The 17,607-nt window shown below is 45.6% G+C and overlaps 1 protein-coding gene across 1 annotated transcript in view; it reads right to left on the reverse strand.

Annotated features, from left to right (window-relative positions):
* LOC133528651 (ubiquitin carboxyl-terminal hydrolase puf) overlaps positions 1-17,607 on the reverse strand; it is a 60,202-nt gene that overhangs the window by 38,954 nt on the left and 3,641 nt on the right. Inside the window, exons 6-20 of the mRNA XM_061866106.1 lie at positions 17,319-17,486; positions 17,094-17,172; positions 16,940-17,015; positions 15,410-15,528; positions 14,666-14,780; positions 13,675-13,840; positions 12,351-12,503; positions 11,886-12,013; positions 6,554-6,632; positions 5,832-6,016; positions 5,407-5,587; positions 4,994-5,108; positions 4,785-4,850; positions 3,427-3,727; positions 2,558-2,744 (exon numbers count right to left, since the gene is read on the reverse strand). Of these exons, the coding sequence (XP_061722090.1) occupies positions 2,558-2,744; positions 3,427-3,727; positions 4,785-4,850; positions 4,994-5,108; positions 5,407-5,587; positions 5,832-6,016; positions 6,554-6,632; positions 11,886-12,013; positions 12,351-12,503; positions 13,675-13,840; positions 14,666-14,780; positions 15,410-15,528; positions 16,940-17,015; positions 17,094-17,172; positions 17,319-17,486 (2,118 nt within the window). The remainder of the gene's footprint in view (positions 1-2,557; positions 2,745-3,426; positions 3,728-4,784; positions 4,851-4,993; positions 5,109-5,406; positions 5,588-5,831; positions 6,017-6,553; positions 6,633-11,885; positions 12,014-12,350; positions 12,504-13,674; positions 13,841-14,665; positions 14,781-15,409; positions 15,529-16,939; positions 17,016-17,093; positions 17,173-17,318; positions 17,487-17,607) is intronic.

Genomic DNA, 17,607 nt, shown 5'->3' on the forward strand with positions numbered 1-17,607 from the left:
CGAGGCGCGAGGCCCCGCGCCGGCCGGCTGCAGTGTGAGCCGGACGGTGCCGGCCCCGCCCGTGCCTTCCCAGGCTCCTGACTCCGCTAGCGCCCAGCGGCGGAGGTGACATGCATATCTGTGGGAGTGTTACCTGCCGCTCCCACCAGCAGTGAACGTGGGCACGCAGATGAGCGACCAGGTCGAAGTGATGCAGGCTCAGCGAGGCGCGAGGCCCCGCGCCGGCCGGCTGCAGTGTGAGCCGGACGGTGCCGGCCCCGCCCGTGCCTTCCCAGGCTCCTGACTCCGCTAGCGCCCAGCGGCGGAGGTGACATGCATATCTGTGGGAGTGTTACCTGCCGCTCCCACCAGCAGTGAACGTGGGCACGCAGATGAGCGACCAGGTCGGAGTGATGCAGGCTCAGCGAGGCGCGAGGCCCCGCGCCGGCCGGCTGCAGTGTGAGCCGGACGGTGCCGGCCCCGCCCGTGCCTTCCCAGGCTCCTGACTCCGCTAGCGCCCAGCGGCGGAGGTGACATGCATATCTGTGGGAGTGTTACCTGCCGCTCCCACCAGCAGTGAACGTGGGCACGCAGATGAGCGACCAGGTCGAAGTGATGCAGGCTCAGCGAGGCGCGAGGCCCCGCGCCGGCCGGCTGCAGTGTGAGCCGGACGGTGCCGGCCCCGCCCGTGCCTTCCCAGGCTCCTGACTCCGCTAGCGCCCAGCGGCGGAGGTGACATGCATATCTGTGGGAGTGTTACCTGCCGCTCCCACCAGCAGTGAACGTGGGCACGCAGATGAGCGACCAGGTCGGAGTGATGCAGGCTCAGCGAGGCGCGAGGCCCCGCGCCGGCCGGCTGCAGTGTGAGCCGGACGGTGCCGGCCCCGCCCGTGCCTTCCCAGGCTCCTGACTCCGCTAGCGCCCAGCGGCGGAGGTGACATGCATATCTGTGGGAGTGTTACCTGCCGCTCCCACCAGCAGTGAACGTGGGCACGCAGATGAGCGACCAGGTCGGAGTGATGCAGGCTCAGCGAGGCGCGAGGCCCCGCGCCGGCCGGCTGCAGTGTGAGCCGGACGGTGCCGGCCCCGCCCGTGCCTTCCCAGGCTCCTGACTCCGCTAGCGCCCAGCGGCGGAGGTGACATGCATATCTGTGGGAGTGTTACCTGCCGCTCCCACCAGCAGTGAACGTGGGCACGCAGATGAGCGACCAGGTCGGAGTGATGCAGGCTCAGCGAGGCGCGAGGCCCCGCGCCGGCCGGCTGCAGTGTGAGCCGGACGGTGCCGGCCCCGCCCGTGCCTTCCCAGGCTCCTGACTCCGCTAGCGCCCAGCGGCGGAGGTGACATGCATATCTGTGGGAGTGTTACCTGCCGCTCCCACCAGCAGTGAACGTGGGCACGCAGATGAGCGACCAGGTCGGAGTGATGCAGGCTCAGCGAGGCGCGAGGCCCCGCGCCGGCCGGCTGCAGTGTGAGCCGGACGGTGCCGGCCCCGCCCGTGCCTTCCCAGGCTCCCGACTCCGCTAGCGCCCAGCGGCGGAGGTGACATGCATATCTGTGGGAGTGTTACCTGCCGCTCCCACCAGCAGTGAACGTGGGCACGCAGATGAGCGACCAGGTCGGAGTGATGCAGGCTCAGCGAGGCGCGAGGCCCCGCGCCGGCCGGCTGCAGTGTGAGCCGGACGGTGCCGGCCCCGCCCGTGCCTTCCCAGGCTCCTGACTCCGCTAGCGCCCAGCGGCGGAGGTGACATGCATATCTGTGGGAGTGTTACCTGCCGCTCCCACCAGCAGTGAACGTGGGCACGCAGATGAGCGACCAGGTCGGAGTGATGCAGGCTCAGCGAGGCGCGAGGCCCCGCGCCGGCCGGCTGCAGTGTGAGCCGGACGGTGCCGGCCCCGCCCGTGCCTTCCCAGGCTCCTGACTCCGCTAGCGCCCAGCGGCGGAGGTGACATGCATATCTGTGGGAGTGTTACCTGCCGCTCCCACCAGCAGTGAACGTGGGCACGCAGATGAGCGACCAGGTCGGAGTGATGCAGGCTCAGCGAGGCGCGAGGCCCCGCGCCGGCCGGCTGCAGTGTGAGCCGGACGGTGCCGGCCCCGCCCGTGCCTTCCCAGGCTCCCGACTCCGCTAGCGCCCAGCGGCGGAGGTGACATGCATATCTGTGGGAGTGTTACCTGCCGCTCCCACCAGCAGTGAACGTGGGCACGCAGATGAGCGACCAGGTCGGAGTGATGCAGGCTCAGCGAGGCGCGAGGCCCCGCGCCGGCCGGCTGCAGTGTGAGCCGGACGGTGCCGGCCCCGCCCGTGCCTTCCCAGGCTCCTGACTCCGCTAGCGCCCAGCGGCGGAGGTGACATGCATATCTGTGGGAGTGTTACCTGCCGCTCCCACCAGCAGTGAACGTGGGCACGCAGATGAGCGACCAGGTCGGAGTGATGCAGGCTCAGCGAGGCGCGAGGCCCCGCGCCGGCCGGCTGCAGTGTGAGCCGGACGGTGCCGGCCCCGCCCGTGCCTTCCCAGGCTCCTGACTCCGCTAGCGCCCAGCGGCGGAGGTGACATGCATATCTGTGGGAGTGTTACCTGCCGCTCCCACCAGCAGTGAACGTGGGCACGCAGATGAGCGACCAGGTCGGAGTGATGCAGGCTCAGCGAGGCGCGAGGCCCCGCGCCGGCCGGCTGCAGTGTGAGCCGGACGGTGCCGGCCCCGCCCGTGCCTTCCCAGGCTCCCGACTCCGCTAGCGCCCAGCGGCGGAGGTGATATGCATATCTTGGGAATACAGAACATGATTTAAATGTTTTGTGAGGTCAAAATCGAAGCGTTATAACCGCCAATTTTTTTTGGAAAAAATTCTGATGCGGTATAGAGGTATGATGAGGTAGTATTTCTATACTATCAAAACTAAAGACTAATTTTTAACATCTGCGAACGATGGTATTAAGCTTAGAATAAATTTATAAGTGGAAAAATTACTGCATTGGGTGAAATTTGAACTCACGCCATCTGGATCGATACTCCAGCGCTCTGACAACTGAGCCACCAAGACCTCATCCATGGCAAGCAAATTTTCCCACCATATGGGTTTAGGCAGTAATTTTTCCACTTTTAAATTTATTCTAAGCTTAAAAAAAAAAAAAAACTGGAGACCTTTTTAGCCCCCCACGGGCGTGATATCAAGTCAACAAAGACAGACAAATAATTCTAAATTTATAACCGGCACCGGTCGTTTTTTGGTTGGCAAATTTAAATCCCTCGAACTGTAGAAATAGTTCCCTCCCCGAACCTGAACTGAACTATCTTGAACCCGCGCAAAACTCTAGGACGCAGATGGTAATGAATCACTTACATATTTATTTATCCTAAAATGACAGTAGTTTTCTAGGTTGCCAAGAACCCAAAATTAAGAAATGAGAGTGTCAACCAGCATTTTAGAAAAATATAGGCAACAAACCTTCTTTTAAAAGTATCCAAATGTGTTTTCAACAACAATAGCGCCCTCTGTACACATTGCAACGCCGCATCCTCCGTCATATGCTCATAAATATTCTGCTTATCCGGAACCTTCTCCGGCTCTTTATCCTCTTCGCACGTCATGGTCGGTATCGAGCTCTCGCCGTCCTGCTCTTTCACTATGAGCCTCTCAGCTGCGGAGGAGAGATGGAACATGCATTTGGACACGAAGTCGTCCTCTTGTAGTAATTGCTGGCCCATGTAGTAGCTGTTTAGGTATTGAATGGCGCCCATAGAAACGTCTGGAAAGATATTGTTAAATTAGTTGTAAACAAAAGAGGTTCGCAAAAGCCAAATGTTATTGGACACAACAATCAGATTCCCTCAAAACCTTAATTCCCCTAAATCGGTAGCAAAGAGAATTTGAAATAGAGGTGGATTGTCAAAGAAAATTTTGTAGCCACAATAAATTTACTGCCATCTTTCGACACATGATTAAAACTTTTAGAACGCCATTTGACTTTGATCCTTATTCTTTCACTGACATGTGTTAAATTTGTTAAATATCAAAAAGTGGCGCCATCTAATACATCAAAAGCGGCATCGTTTAGGGCGATGGCGCCACATTTTTAGCCGATGCCCGGTATATGTGTAGACAGAGTTGAGACGTTGGAATAGCAGCATATTTACGCTCTATGATCGTTGTGATTCGTGCGTATTCAGTCTAGAATGTTCTTGAAATTTTATTATAGTGCCAGTTAGACTCAATGGCAGATGTTCATACACGCCATGTTGGCAGCTGGTGCACACGTCAGACCCAGACAGACATACCGGTGCTGTTGGCGCGGAGAGCGATCTTCCACAGGTGGTCGATGGCGAGCGTGTGCGGGTGCGCGTCGCCGGTGCCGCCGGCGCCCAGCGCCATGCGCGCCAGGTTGCACAGCTGCTGGTATAGGCCGAGCCTCATGTTGGCAGCTGGTGCACACGTCAGACCCAGACAGACATACCGGTGCTGTTGGCGCGGAGAGCGATCTTCCACAGGTGGTCGATGGCGAGCGTGTGCGGGTGCGCGTCGCCGGTGCCGCCGGCGCCCAGCGCCATGCGCGCCAGGTTGCACAGCTGCTGGTATAGGCCGAGCCTCATGTTGGCAGCTGGTGCACACGTCAGACCCAGACAGACATACCGGTGCTGTTGGCGCGGAGAGCGATCTTCCACAGGTGGTCGATGGCGAGCGTGTGCGGGTGCGCGTCGCCGGTGCCGCCGGCGCCCAGCGCCATGCGCGCCAGGTTGCACAGCTGCTGGTATAGGCCGAGCCTCATGTTGGCAGCTGGTGCACACGTCAGACCCAGACAGACATACCGGTGCTGTTGGCGCGGAGAGCGATCTTCCACAGGTGGTCGATGGCGAGCGTGTGCGGGTGCGCGTCGCCGGTGCCGCCGGCGCCCAGCGCCATGCGCGCCAGGTTGCACAGCTGCTGGTATAGGCCGAGCCTCATGTTGGCAGCTGGTGCACACGTCAGACCCAGACAGACATACCGGTGCTGTTGGCGCGGAGAGCGATCTTCCACAGGTGGTCGATGGCGAGCGTGTGCGGGTGCGCGTCGCCGGTGCCGCCGGCGCCCAGCGCCATGCGCGCCAGGTTGCACAGCTGCTGGTATAGGCTGAGCCCCATGATGCTTATCGTCTGTCCAACAAAAACCAAACGTCGCTTTATATTGCATTCAAGTAAACCGACGTGATATGGGTCACAATCAGAGCATTTTTGTTCCCCGTTCTTTCTTTGGACACATTTTTGATAAAATGTTTCGACATTTTGATATGATTTTGGGTCGTTTGTACCAAAAAACCAGAAAAATAAACATACTTAGTTCAAAATGTATTTTTAAAAATTAGGCGGTCCAAACGCGCTAACTATATTATTTCTGATTATGATGGTTGGTCCAGTCGATTATTCTGCATGTCGGCGCGTAAACAATTCTCACCTCAGGGTCCAGGGTGGGCATCTTCTCGATGTACAGGAACCGGAGCGCGTCCAGCCCCAGCGCGTGCTGCTCGGGCGACTTGGTGTGCGACAGCAGCCAGGAATAGAGGCAGTCGGCGCATTCTGGAGTGCCGCGGACCACGAGACACTGCCATAGCTCTTCTACTTGATCCACTGTTAACCTGTTCAGATAAAATAACAAGTGATTATTTCATGATTGAATTTTCTGTTAGACTGGAACCGTTATGTAGATTGTAGACCACGAAGCACTTATTTTCGCTGCAAGAAAAGTCCTGTTGAGACCTGATGTGCGCGTAATGTGCAGCCTCAACCGCGACCCGCGGCGAGGACACGTAGTGACGCAGGTCTTAGAGAAACAACCTATCTTGTCCTTTGCCTGGGGAGGTCATTGACAGGAAGTCTTACCGGAAGTGCTGCGGCGACCCGACGGGGGAGAAGATGGCGGTGAGGAAGTGCAGCCGCACGGTGAGCTCGGTGATGTGCGCGTAATGAGCCGCCTCGCCCGCGGCCCGCGGTTGGGACGCGTAGTGACGCAGGTCTTCGAGAAATAATCGCATCATGCCGCGTTCGCGCTCTGCCCACATTACCACCTGGACGGAAATCGAATGTTAGTCTAGCTTTTGTGTACGTTGTAATAAGGATTACAATAAAATAGCAATCGTTTTCTAGAACCGCTAAGAGAATACCAAGCATAAGTAAAAAAGTGACTTCAGCTTCATAACCAGATTCAAAACAAAACGATGTATTACAATGATGGACAAGCCGTTACCATCAATAAATTGTTGGGATCACTTTTGGTGTTGTTAATAGGTTACAGGCGTTTTCTCAATTGAAATGCTGAATTTGGAATTTTAGTTGGCAAGAAAGAGACAAATGTGTACATTTTGCCAAGCTTAACTGCATCCGGCACAACGGGGTCCGTTTTTTTTAGATTAAAATTTTTCTAACCTCAAAAGTAGTGGTAACTTTTACCTCCAATAATAAATCTGAGTAATTATGCACTGAATTATAGTATCGTTTACATATTGTACCGCAACATTAGATATCATAGGAACCCTAGCATTTCGGAAGTAGAAGAGAAATAAAGAAAAAATCTAATCTAAAAAAAGCAGGGTAAAAAATGTTACCTGATGCATATCCATTCCGCGTAGTTGTTGAAATGACGAAAATAACTTCGGCAAAAGACGAAGCGAGACTGCCACAGACCTGCACGGGGGAAAATATAAGTCAGACACATTATATGTTTGTAAAGTAAAATATAAAAACCGGCCCATGCATGTTGAAGATTCTGTCGTAACTGTGATCGAGTTCACTGATTTAAAATATAAGGTGAATCGTCATAAAGTATAATGTATGAAATAACAACTGGCTCGTAGTATGTACGTTAATTAAGGTCGTTAAATTACGTGGCGGTAACCTCACTGAGGGTGGATTTCACGACGCACAATCAACGAATTCATCAACATTAAATATGGCGACCGCAGCTCTACACCCCGTAGTTAACTGTCAATTTTTTATAAGCGATTTTTAAGTTACGCAACGGTGTCCGGGACGATGTCAGTGTCACACGTTGAAGCTTGCTCATTTAGCTTCACGCGTTTCAACGGCGTCGAGCGTCGCTATGTTGTCAACGGAAGAAATGTTGTATGGAGGAGATGGCGGCTCGCGGCGATGAGTGACGTACAGTCGCCATCAGATATTTCTATGCATCCAAGGTGCCCAAATATATCTGAGCAATACTAAATTTCAATAAATTCTGCACACTGCAAATGCCATATTCATCTGAACTGTTGGAATGGCAAAAAAATTTGAGCATGTATTTTTTCAATAAATTCTTAGCATACTTCCAGTCAAAAATATCTGATCATGTGAAATGTCAATTGTATCTAAGCAATAACTCAATAAGAACGTTCACAAAGATCTGCGCATTAAAGCAAAACACGCCTTTAGCCTTTGTGTTAAGGTTAAATATTAGAACAATAAATGAAATTTTTGACATCTATAAATACAAAATTTGTTCAGAGTTCGGAAATCGAAATTATGCGTTTTCACTTCGTTATCGAGTGGACATAAGGGTGTTATGAGCGTGGCAAAGTAGTTTAGAAATGTATTGAACGGTTTAGATAAACTACGAGTATTATTTAATGAATAATAAATAATTAATAAATGATTTACGAATAAATGGGTTCAATATTAAATACTACGAAGTTATCATCATCATCATGAGCCAAATAACGTGAACTGATGGATACAGGCCTCCTCCATGCAGTTTTATGGAGGGAAATGGCATAACCGCCGCGTTTGGCAGGCGGGTTGGCAATCGCAGTCAGATAGCTTTTGTTCCACGAAGTGTGCTGCTTCCTGCCCTCCGGTCTACAGTCCCTTAAGCCACTATTTCGCATTTCCGATTTAGGAAGCCAATTTAGAAAATTAGGATGTTAAATAGCTGATTGGGGTGAAGGAGAGGTCGAGGGAGGCAAGTTAAACCAAACCAAGGTAAAATAATAAAGAAAAAGTGGCGTGATTTTACTGAGGGCCGGGACATTAAATTACTTTACATAAAGTTAGAAAAATGTGTTTTTAATCACTGATCACAGATCATAATATTTTTCTGTGTATACTTAGACTACGGCGACTGCCTAGCTGGGCCGTGTGCTTGTTTTCCACCGTCATAGTATAGAAATCGCCAAGTTATTTTGAACGTATTTAAATCTATTTTTAGGTTCCATTTTGCAATTTATGCTACGGTACCCAAAAAACAGGAAAAGTTTGTTTCAGAAAATATGATGCTCTGGCGGGAAAGACCGAATCTGCGGTTTGCTTTTGAAAAAGCTGTTGGTATAATTTAGTTACTCAAACTCAACACGCCAAGCAGTTCTTAACAAAGACGCTAGTATTGGGAGTAGTTATTACGTTGAATGGTATGGTATATATGTGGTCAGGCAACATTGATTGGGGCAGTTTCCTGCAATTTAGACTTGTCAAAACTATGAATATACGAAGTAGGTATTAGTTTATTTCATCCTATCTGAAAAGGCACTTGAAAATCGTGTCTAATCAACACATTTCTGCGACTATGCTCTACTATAAGTGCTACTTTAATGACACCTAAGTTTCAGCGGCCAGCATTTGACTTATAAATATAGTTATTATTTTATTATTATTTATTTATTAGCTTGAAAAAGATACAGCTTACACAAATAAAGGGTCCCACAAAACAGTTTTCACGGTTTGACTGTGGGATTAAGTTGACTTAACCAATTAGAGAAGACTGTTAGTAATTTGTCTTTGATTTGAAAACTCCTTTGCATACTCTTAATAGTCTAATCGTTTTTCCATATTTAATATTGACAATTTTATTCAATTGTCTTCCAGAACGTAGTGATTATATGCTCTTTGCGTAGTATGAAGTTCCGTCTCTTAGAACGTAGTGATTATATGCTCTTTGTTGTCTTCTTTCATTTCTGTCAGATTTCAATAATCTGCAGCTTTTGTGAAATACATTTGCGATTTTAAATTGAATAATGGCATATCCGTATCGTATTGACAACGATGTTAAAAAGAAAATAATAGATTTGAAAAATGATGGCTTACCCGTTACTGATATTGCCAACGAACTCGGAATAGCAGTAAGTACTTTGAAATCGTTTTCTATTTTATCTACCGCTATAAAGAAGACTGGTATTAAAAATATAGAATAGAATAGAATAGAAGAAATTTATTCAGAAAACGCTTAAGTTTAAGTAATACATGAGACGACAGAATCAATTTATTATTAAGCGTCACTGAAAAGGTCTCCACTCAGCTTAATGTCAAGATACCACCTAAGGATCTCGACGCTGGTCTTCCGTGTAAACCTTTCCGAGAGAGCACAGCTACACGCTAAAGTACAAAATTTTATATATATGTGTTTTTTTACAGAGAAACACCGTCTATTTATGGTTAGAAAGGTTCCAGCAGGAAGCTGGACTAAGCAACCACGTGTCATTTGGGCGTCCAAGGTCGACAACGCGTCTCCAAGACGTAAATATATTAGAAAAGGCCCGGAACGAACGTTTCATTAATACCACCCAGTTTTCTGGTGAATTCAATGTCTCAAGTAGTACAATACGAAGACGGCTCAAAGAAGGAGGTTTACAAAACCGAGTGCCTGCGCGGAAGCCAGCTCTTACCCAAAGACATATGGATGAAAGGCTGCAGTTTGCAGTCTCCAATCGCAATAAAAACTTCGATGATGTCCTTTTTATGGACGAAAAGGTGTTTTGTTCGTCTGACAATGGCAGGTTAACACTATGGAGGCCAGATAATACTCGATACCATGCACGACATGTAGTACCTGATAGACGTAGCGGACGGATAACTATTGGCTTCTGGGGTTGGATGTCGAAGGAAGGACCCGGAGAGCTTGTCGAAATAACTGGGCGGATGAATGCCAAGGATTATGTGGAAATACTCGAAGATTCATTCCTGCCCAGTGTAGACATATGTTATCCGAACCGTCGTGTGACATTTATGCAAGACAATAGCTCTGTTCACAACTCTCGGCTAGTGCAAGCATGGCTTCATGAACACAGAGAGACAATTACACGAATCAAAATGCCCGCGAAAAGTCCAGATCTCAACCCAATAGAGAATTTGTGGGGGAAAATGGTCCAGGAGTGGGATACTGACCAGTGTAGGACGAAAGAACAAATTAAGACGGCATGCACTCGCTGTGTGGGAGTCTTTCAGGGGCCGCGATTACTGTGCGAAACTTGTGGGCTCCATGCAACACCGGCTGAGGGCGGTGAGGAATGCTGATGGTGGTTACACTAAATACTGAAGACAATTTTAATAAAATACGAGTATGTATACATTAAGTTTTAGTACTCGGTACTTAGAAATTATAATAAATAAAATTAATACAATAAAATTAATTGATAGTTTATTTCAATGTTAGTTGGTCTTGACCAACCCTTAACCCTTGGCTTAGGAGTTTCAAAATGTAGAGCGGTATCGAATTTAGTGCGAAACCACTCTTACTTAAATACTAACTACCTTATAAAGATGCCTGTCCACTGCATTCGAGTGATAAAAAAATAACCAATCGAATACATACAATGCAAATATTATTTACGAGCAGCCCGTCCCGCTTCGCAGGGTTCACGGCAATTTTTAGTACGGATCCCTAATATTTCTCTAATTAGTTTCAATTTTAGGTGCACACAACTTAATTGTCAAATAAAAGTTAAATCGGTGGTCAGGTGTGTGACGACAATTAAGCATGAAATCTTTATGAGGGTCAACTTTATTCACGAATTTATAGTACAATAACGCATAATGTTTATGAATTAAGCACAAAAAAGTAGTTTAAGTTTAAATTTAAAGCTTAATTGTCGTCACAACACTGACCACCGATTTAACCTTTTCAGCTAAGCTAATTGGGTGACCCTGAAAGTGAAAAAGCCCTAATATGTATAGCCTATGATACTCGCAAAGAGTGTAGCTTACCAACGGTGAAAGAATTTTTCAAATTGAAATAGAAATAGAAACATTTATTGCAAACCATGGTACATACAGTAGTTATAAATATAAAAAATAGAATCACATGGCACCCTGGTAAGGTATGGCAAGTATTCTTGCTACAGTTAGTCCAGTATTTTCGGAGCCTATTCAATACAAACAAACAAATCTTTCTTGTTTCTAATATTAGTATATATAGTACAGTCGCCATTAGATATATGTGAGCTTTTTTTAGAAGTACTCATAAATATCTGAACACGTCTCTATTTCCAAAGCGTTAGAGTCGATGTTCAGATATTTATGAGCACCCTGATAGCTCAGATGTATCTGATGGCGACTGTACTAGCGGCCCGTCCCGGCGTCGCACGGATCGTAGCTTTCCAATGGTGAAAGAGTTTTTGAAATCGGCACAGCAGTTTTTAAGTTTATTCATTACTAAACGTATAAAAATCTAAAAACATAAATCTAACAATTATACGACGTAAGGCATATAATATACAGTATATTCTTCTCAAATGAATAGATATTTGTGAACGCCTTTGTTGCTTAGATACGTTTGGTATTTTGTTCGATCAGATATTTTTGACTGGACGTATGCAAAGAAATTATTGAAAAACAGCATGCTCAGATGTTTATGGCATTGCAGTAGTTGCGATATAAATGGCATTTGGAGAGTGCAGAATTTATAGAAATTTAGTCTTGCTCAGAAATATTTGGACACCTTGGCCGCTCCGATATATCTGATGGCGACTGTACGAGCCGTGGCGGTTTTAAAGTACGCGTACTTAGGCTGACACACGAGTAAAAAAGGGCCCTTCGAGTCATAAGTTCGCGAACTTATTCGCATCACCCACTTAAATTGTGTGGGTGATCTGTTTGAGATGTTACCACTATTCAGAAATATACACGTTGTTTGGTATAGAAACGAATGTTTACCATAAATAACATAAGCCGTACCTGTGATTGGCAAGATTATCAAGGCACCCCTCGATAAACTTGATTCGGATGAATTTGTCGGTGCTAAAGCAGAGCAGCGCGCACAGCGCCTTCTCCGCCTCTAGGGCTAGGCCTTCGCCGAGTTGCTCCTGTAAATAAGGAATCGAATCAGGTAATTTTTCATACAAATGCCCGTGAAAAGATGTAAGCTTACGTAGACCAAAAAGAAATACTTGGTGACGATGAAGATTCGAAACAGATGTCAGGCACTTTTCTGGATGGGCATATACTGGGGAAAACTTAGCCTATTTTCTTATTTGTACGCGCGCATTCAGAGCAGGGCGCACCCTCGGCATCCATCCCAATCAGGTACTAATATTAATGTCACACCGAGGGAAGTCAAAAGGAACTTAGGTTTAAAAAGAAAAATGGTCCTTTTTAAATCAGTCCATACTTAAATTCTGAGAAATATGATGCAGTACTTACAATAGCCCCGTCCTGCAACAAGTCCCAGAGCAGCGTGTTGCCGGGGCGGCACACGTCGTCCACGTTGCAGGCCAGCGGCGCCGGCGCGGCGGGCGAGGGCGGGCGCGCGCGGGGGGACAGCGCGCCGCCTGCGTAGCCCGTGAGGCACTGCGCCTGCACAAACATAGTATTGTGATACAAGTGTGCTACGTTGGCCGTTACACACGAGGCGATATTGCGCAATACGAAAGCCGATGTGTGTAATGACCAATGCACACGCGTTTCATACGACGTTTTTCAACACACTTGCGAGGAAAAAAAGAAGCTTTGGTATTTATCAAATTTTAATTGTTAAAACAGTACACGCATATTCTGGCATACTGCCCGCCGCCTCTCTACCACAAGTGTGGCACACGCATTGGCTATCTCATTGCACAGTATTGCCTCGAGTGTGATAACCAACGTATAACGCTTGTATCACAATATACTTTTTCACCACACCAATTGGTAAAGGCCCTTTTGATTATTCAAAAACTAATGAGAAAGTTGCATCCACATGTGGGGCAAAGTAATCAGATGCAAATTTTGAGTTGTTTCCTTATGTTAGCTGGTAGAATTGACTTTTAAATGATGATTTTGAAAGATTTTTTATTTTACGTTCATTTGAAATTGACTTAATTTGTTTTTTTTTTTGTTTGTATCGCATAGTTAGTAGTTTCCTCGCGTTGGTGTGATGAAAAATTTTGTTTTTCACTCGGAGGCAAAGTTTGTTCAACCCTCGTGCCTTGAAACCCTCGCAATATCAGCACGAGCGGTTAAACAACAACTTTGCCCCCTCGTAAAACAAATAACTATTACGATACAAGTGCGGAAAGTAAGAAATTCGCAGCGAGTGGTCATACATTAAATTGTGTTTTAAATCGACACGAGTCGCGAATTATCTATTCGCATGTGTACTGTACAACGTTTTCCAATACATATGGCCTTTTAAATTTTCGACATATTTACGTAATGTGCTTATTAATTCATTATTTTATATAGTAGTGTGACTACTTACAAAACACGTATCAAAATATTTAATAAAAACTGTTTGATTTGTTCTCCAGTTGTAAGATTTAGTTAACTGAGATATCTCAAATAACAGATACCCTATTTATTTACCACTAAGACAATACTGCCAAGAAAAAAGGCAGCGTTCATAAGGTCGTTCTGTACGATAATACTATTACTTCTGTGGTCGTGCTAACTCCTCGCAGGAGTTCTCCTTGTCGAGGTCGGGCGGACGGTACAAGTAAGGAGATATGAAGGAGTGAAAGACCTGTTTTCTTGTTAGGCGTGTCCTTACCTGCGCAGCAAGTCGTGCTAACTCCTCCTCGCAGGCCGAGTCATCCTCGTCGAGGTCGGGCAGGCGGTGCGAGTGAGGAGAAATGGCGGAGGAGGCGCTGCCCTCCTCCTCTTCGCCTCGGCGTTTGTTGTAGCTCTCCATTAGGCGGAGTTCCATTAGCCTCCTGCTGGAAGAATTTGGGTTAGGTCACATGAATGTTATGTTACAAGCGGTAATTTAAGTCAAGACGTCGACACTGTAGACAGACTTTTAATAAATTGATAAATAAACTACACTGTATCGATAAGCAAGTTTAAGGACGTCATGTATACTCTAATCTTGTTATTATTAGCGCAGCTTTGGTAACTAAACAGTAAGACATTACGGCCCGGAGGTAGGGGGTATGTGGCTTGTACCAATGAGATATTCGCTAAAATATTACCAACAAGCCGTCGCCACTTTCTCGAATGAAGGTTGAGGGAGGGGATGGCTGTGAGTCATCAGACCAGTCTGTTTAAGCTTACACGGGCTACATCTTATGTTACAAATTTGTAACTTTACTTTTGAGTGGCATTCACGTGAGACACCTCATTCGGTTCTTGTCTGTTTGTCTTGATTTAATTTCTTGTCTTTTAATTATTTATATAAGAACACAAAACCTGAAGACTCTTTACATCGCTAAAGAATTTTAGTATTTGTTGTTTTTTTGTTTTATCATAGTTTTTTTTTGTGTTATTCGACATTTAGAGACTATACATCTCTAATAAAGTATCTAATTTTTCATTCATTCCATATTTGTAATTGTATTTTGTAATTTTTGGTCATTTTTATTGCTTGTAAAAATTTGTCATGTAAAAGTAGCCTTGGGGCCTATTTGCAGAATAAATGTTTGATGTTGATGTCCTTTTTTCCACACGAAATCTTTATCAACACGTAAGTTTCTTGCGAGCAAATAGTCGATCGCTACTTACTGGAAGGACAGCTGTCCACAGGATATACTGGTGTCACTAACCTGGCGTCCACATTATCGCTGAACAGCTGACAGTGTGCCGTCTCACTGCCTGACGACTCTTCTTCTACCTCCGACACAGATTCTGCCAAGTCGGCCGTCTTCAGTTGTGTTGCTACTGGACAAAACAGATCGTAAATAACACTTTATAGCAGCAGATAATATACTAATGGGTCATTTAAATGATATGAATTTCTCGTACTATTTTGGGAACCATAAGCGGCAATCAGACCTTGTACCAAACTGTTATGTTCATGGAAGAAACAAAAACACGCCTAAGATTATGCCGCACTATATTTAACAAGGTTCTCGCATACGACTTCTACGATTAAGATACTAACATAATGGTAGAAGGAAGGTTTAGCCAGCAATTCTGAACAGTCATTTTAATTTGTAATACTTAAGATTATGTCGGAACAGCCAATGTTATAAGATACAAAGTACTATGAGTATTGTAAAAGAGATACGGTCTATCTGAGCTGGGGGATTGTAGGCACTCGAGGTAGATTTCGAATAATATATAATGATCTTTTTTTCTTCAAAACTAATGACAGCAATATCGAATAACTCAGATTCTTGCCTCTTTCAGAATGAATCGCCTGCAGATGTTTATTCCTTCAGCAGGGCGATATTTCTAAATTCAAATAAACGTTGCCAGTTACCTACCACGAGACTGTGAAGGTTTCCAACCTTCACAGTATCAACCACAGCTTTATTAGCTTAGCTGGTATATTGAGGAGTACTCACGGAAGTGCCTCTGCTTGGTGGTCTTGTGCCGCTTCTTGTAGAGCTTCTTCTTGCGCGGCCGCAGCAGCTCCTCGGCGCCGCTGCTCGCGCTGCCGCTGCTGCCTGCGCGCTTACCGCGCCTAACAAACAAAACATGCATTTAGATACTTGTGCCTATCAAAAAGAAATACGAAACATATTATTATTATTATTATTATTATTATTAAAGCTTTATTTATTCCATATTTTGAACAGTTATATATATTATGTTTTAAAAACATGATTGATAGATTTATATGGACCCCGTTTGGGTAAAAGCCTCCTCCAACTTATGCCATTTTTCACGGTCTTTGGCTGACTCCATCCAGCTTGCACCTGCGACCTTATAAATGTCTTCTGCCCAACGCCTTCGTGGCTTGCCTGATTTTCTTTTTCCTTGTGCTATAGGCCCTACTAACTATCTCTAGAATTAAACATATATGTATGTTTAATTCTAGAGATAGTTCTAAAAGTGTGTAATGTGTGTAATACAAGTTTACTAATTTTATGATCTGACTACATAATTATGTATTAACAGTATAAGTGCCTTGGCTGTAGCTGTAAACTTATACTTAGTGTTTGCCTGAATAAAGAACAAAGAACAGACTATGCACAACTTTTCAAATACTGTAATGTACTCCCGGTTCAAAATAAGTGTAAACTAGCCATACTAACTGAAGAATATCACCATGTTACTAAACTAAAAGTAAACAAAGGATGTACAAAACTAAGAAGTCTACAGAGACAAAACAAATATTGTAAACCCAAATATAATAACATATATGGCACTAGGCTGTATACATATATATTACCTAAAATATTAAATGATTTGCCAGAAGATGTTAGTGTAAAGTATTTAAAAAGTAAACATATAAAAAAGCTATTCAAATGCACTTGTTAAAATCTAACGACACAAGCTACTTATTCCAAGAAAGCAACAATGTTTTTTTTTTTATTAGATATAAGATATTAATATATTGTTTTTTTTTCTTTGAACTCCTCATCGGCACACAAACCTCCTCAAGGTTTTATTTATTATTATTATTATTTATTATTATTACGATATATTTACACAGCATTACAGTTCGCACCAAAGCGCTGGCAAATGTATACATGCAAAATAGTACATAATTATTCAACTACAATTAAGTCATGCAAATATTATAAATTAAAAATATGTCAAGTGGTTGCCTACGATGGGTCTTGCACTTGCATTAAGTTCTAGACTGTAACTTATTTGTTTATTCAGTTAAATTTTAAAAAAAAAGCCATTTTACGTTTACAAGGTGTGTAACTCTTTGAACGCCACGCTTATCGTGTGCGCCGCGCCATCGTCAACCTTGTCGCAATGCAAGAAGGTTGATATTGGGCTGAAGCCGAGCGCGTCACTTGATGTCTTTGGCGATCAAGGGGTTATGTAATTTCAATAGGGCAAAGAGAAAATCAGAAACTAAAATAGTTTTTTCTTAGGCTTTACACTGAGAATTGTACGTTATGCAAAAATTTACTTACTTTTGACACGATTTGAGAGTGGCGCATTCCTTCTTTGTCAGCTCTTCACCTTCACGGAGCCACTCTTCTTGTTCTGCTAGAAATATTACAGATTTAAGAATATTTCAACAGACAACGAAGTCAAGAATATAATTTGTGTAGTTGGGTCACATACCTGTGAGTTCTCGCTGGTGTTTGCTCTGTTTGCGCGGCGTAGGGCCCGCTTCCTCGCCCGATGTGGATAGCTCTTCACACTAAAACAGAAAGGAATTATCTATCTTATTATATAATTTTCATACGAAATACCATCATTGTTAAATTCCCATTTTAAAACCTTAATTTCAAACCTTATTGAAACTAGAAAGTACCGATGTTCAGGTAAGTGTGTTGGTATACGTACCGGGTCGTCGTCAGAGTTGGTCTGCTCCATGCTGACGCTGGCCTCGCTGGAGGAGTGGCCGGGCTTGCAGGCGGGCTTGAGCCGCGCGTCCTCCGGCGGCGGCGTGCCCGCGCCTGCTGCGCCGCGGGACCACATCGCGCGCATCAGCGCTGAAGCTAAGTACAGGCTCTGAAAAACATATGAGAAGTCATTAGGTATTCCAATCCTGACCACTGAGCATGTCGATGTCGCACGCGACTTCATACGTGAAGTGCTACTATAGATATGGAGTTGCGACGACGCAAGTCAT

This window comes from Cydia pomonella, chromosome 19, assembly GCF_033807575.1.
Source record: "Cydia pomonella isolate Wapato2018A chromosome 19, ilCydPomo1, whole genome shotgun sequence".
NCBI lineage: Eukaryota > Metazoa > Arthropoda > Insecta > Lepidoptera > Tortricidae > Cydia > Cydia pomonella.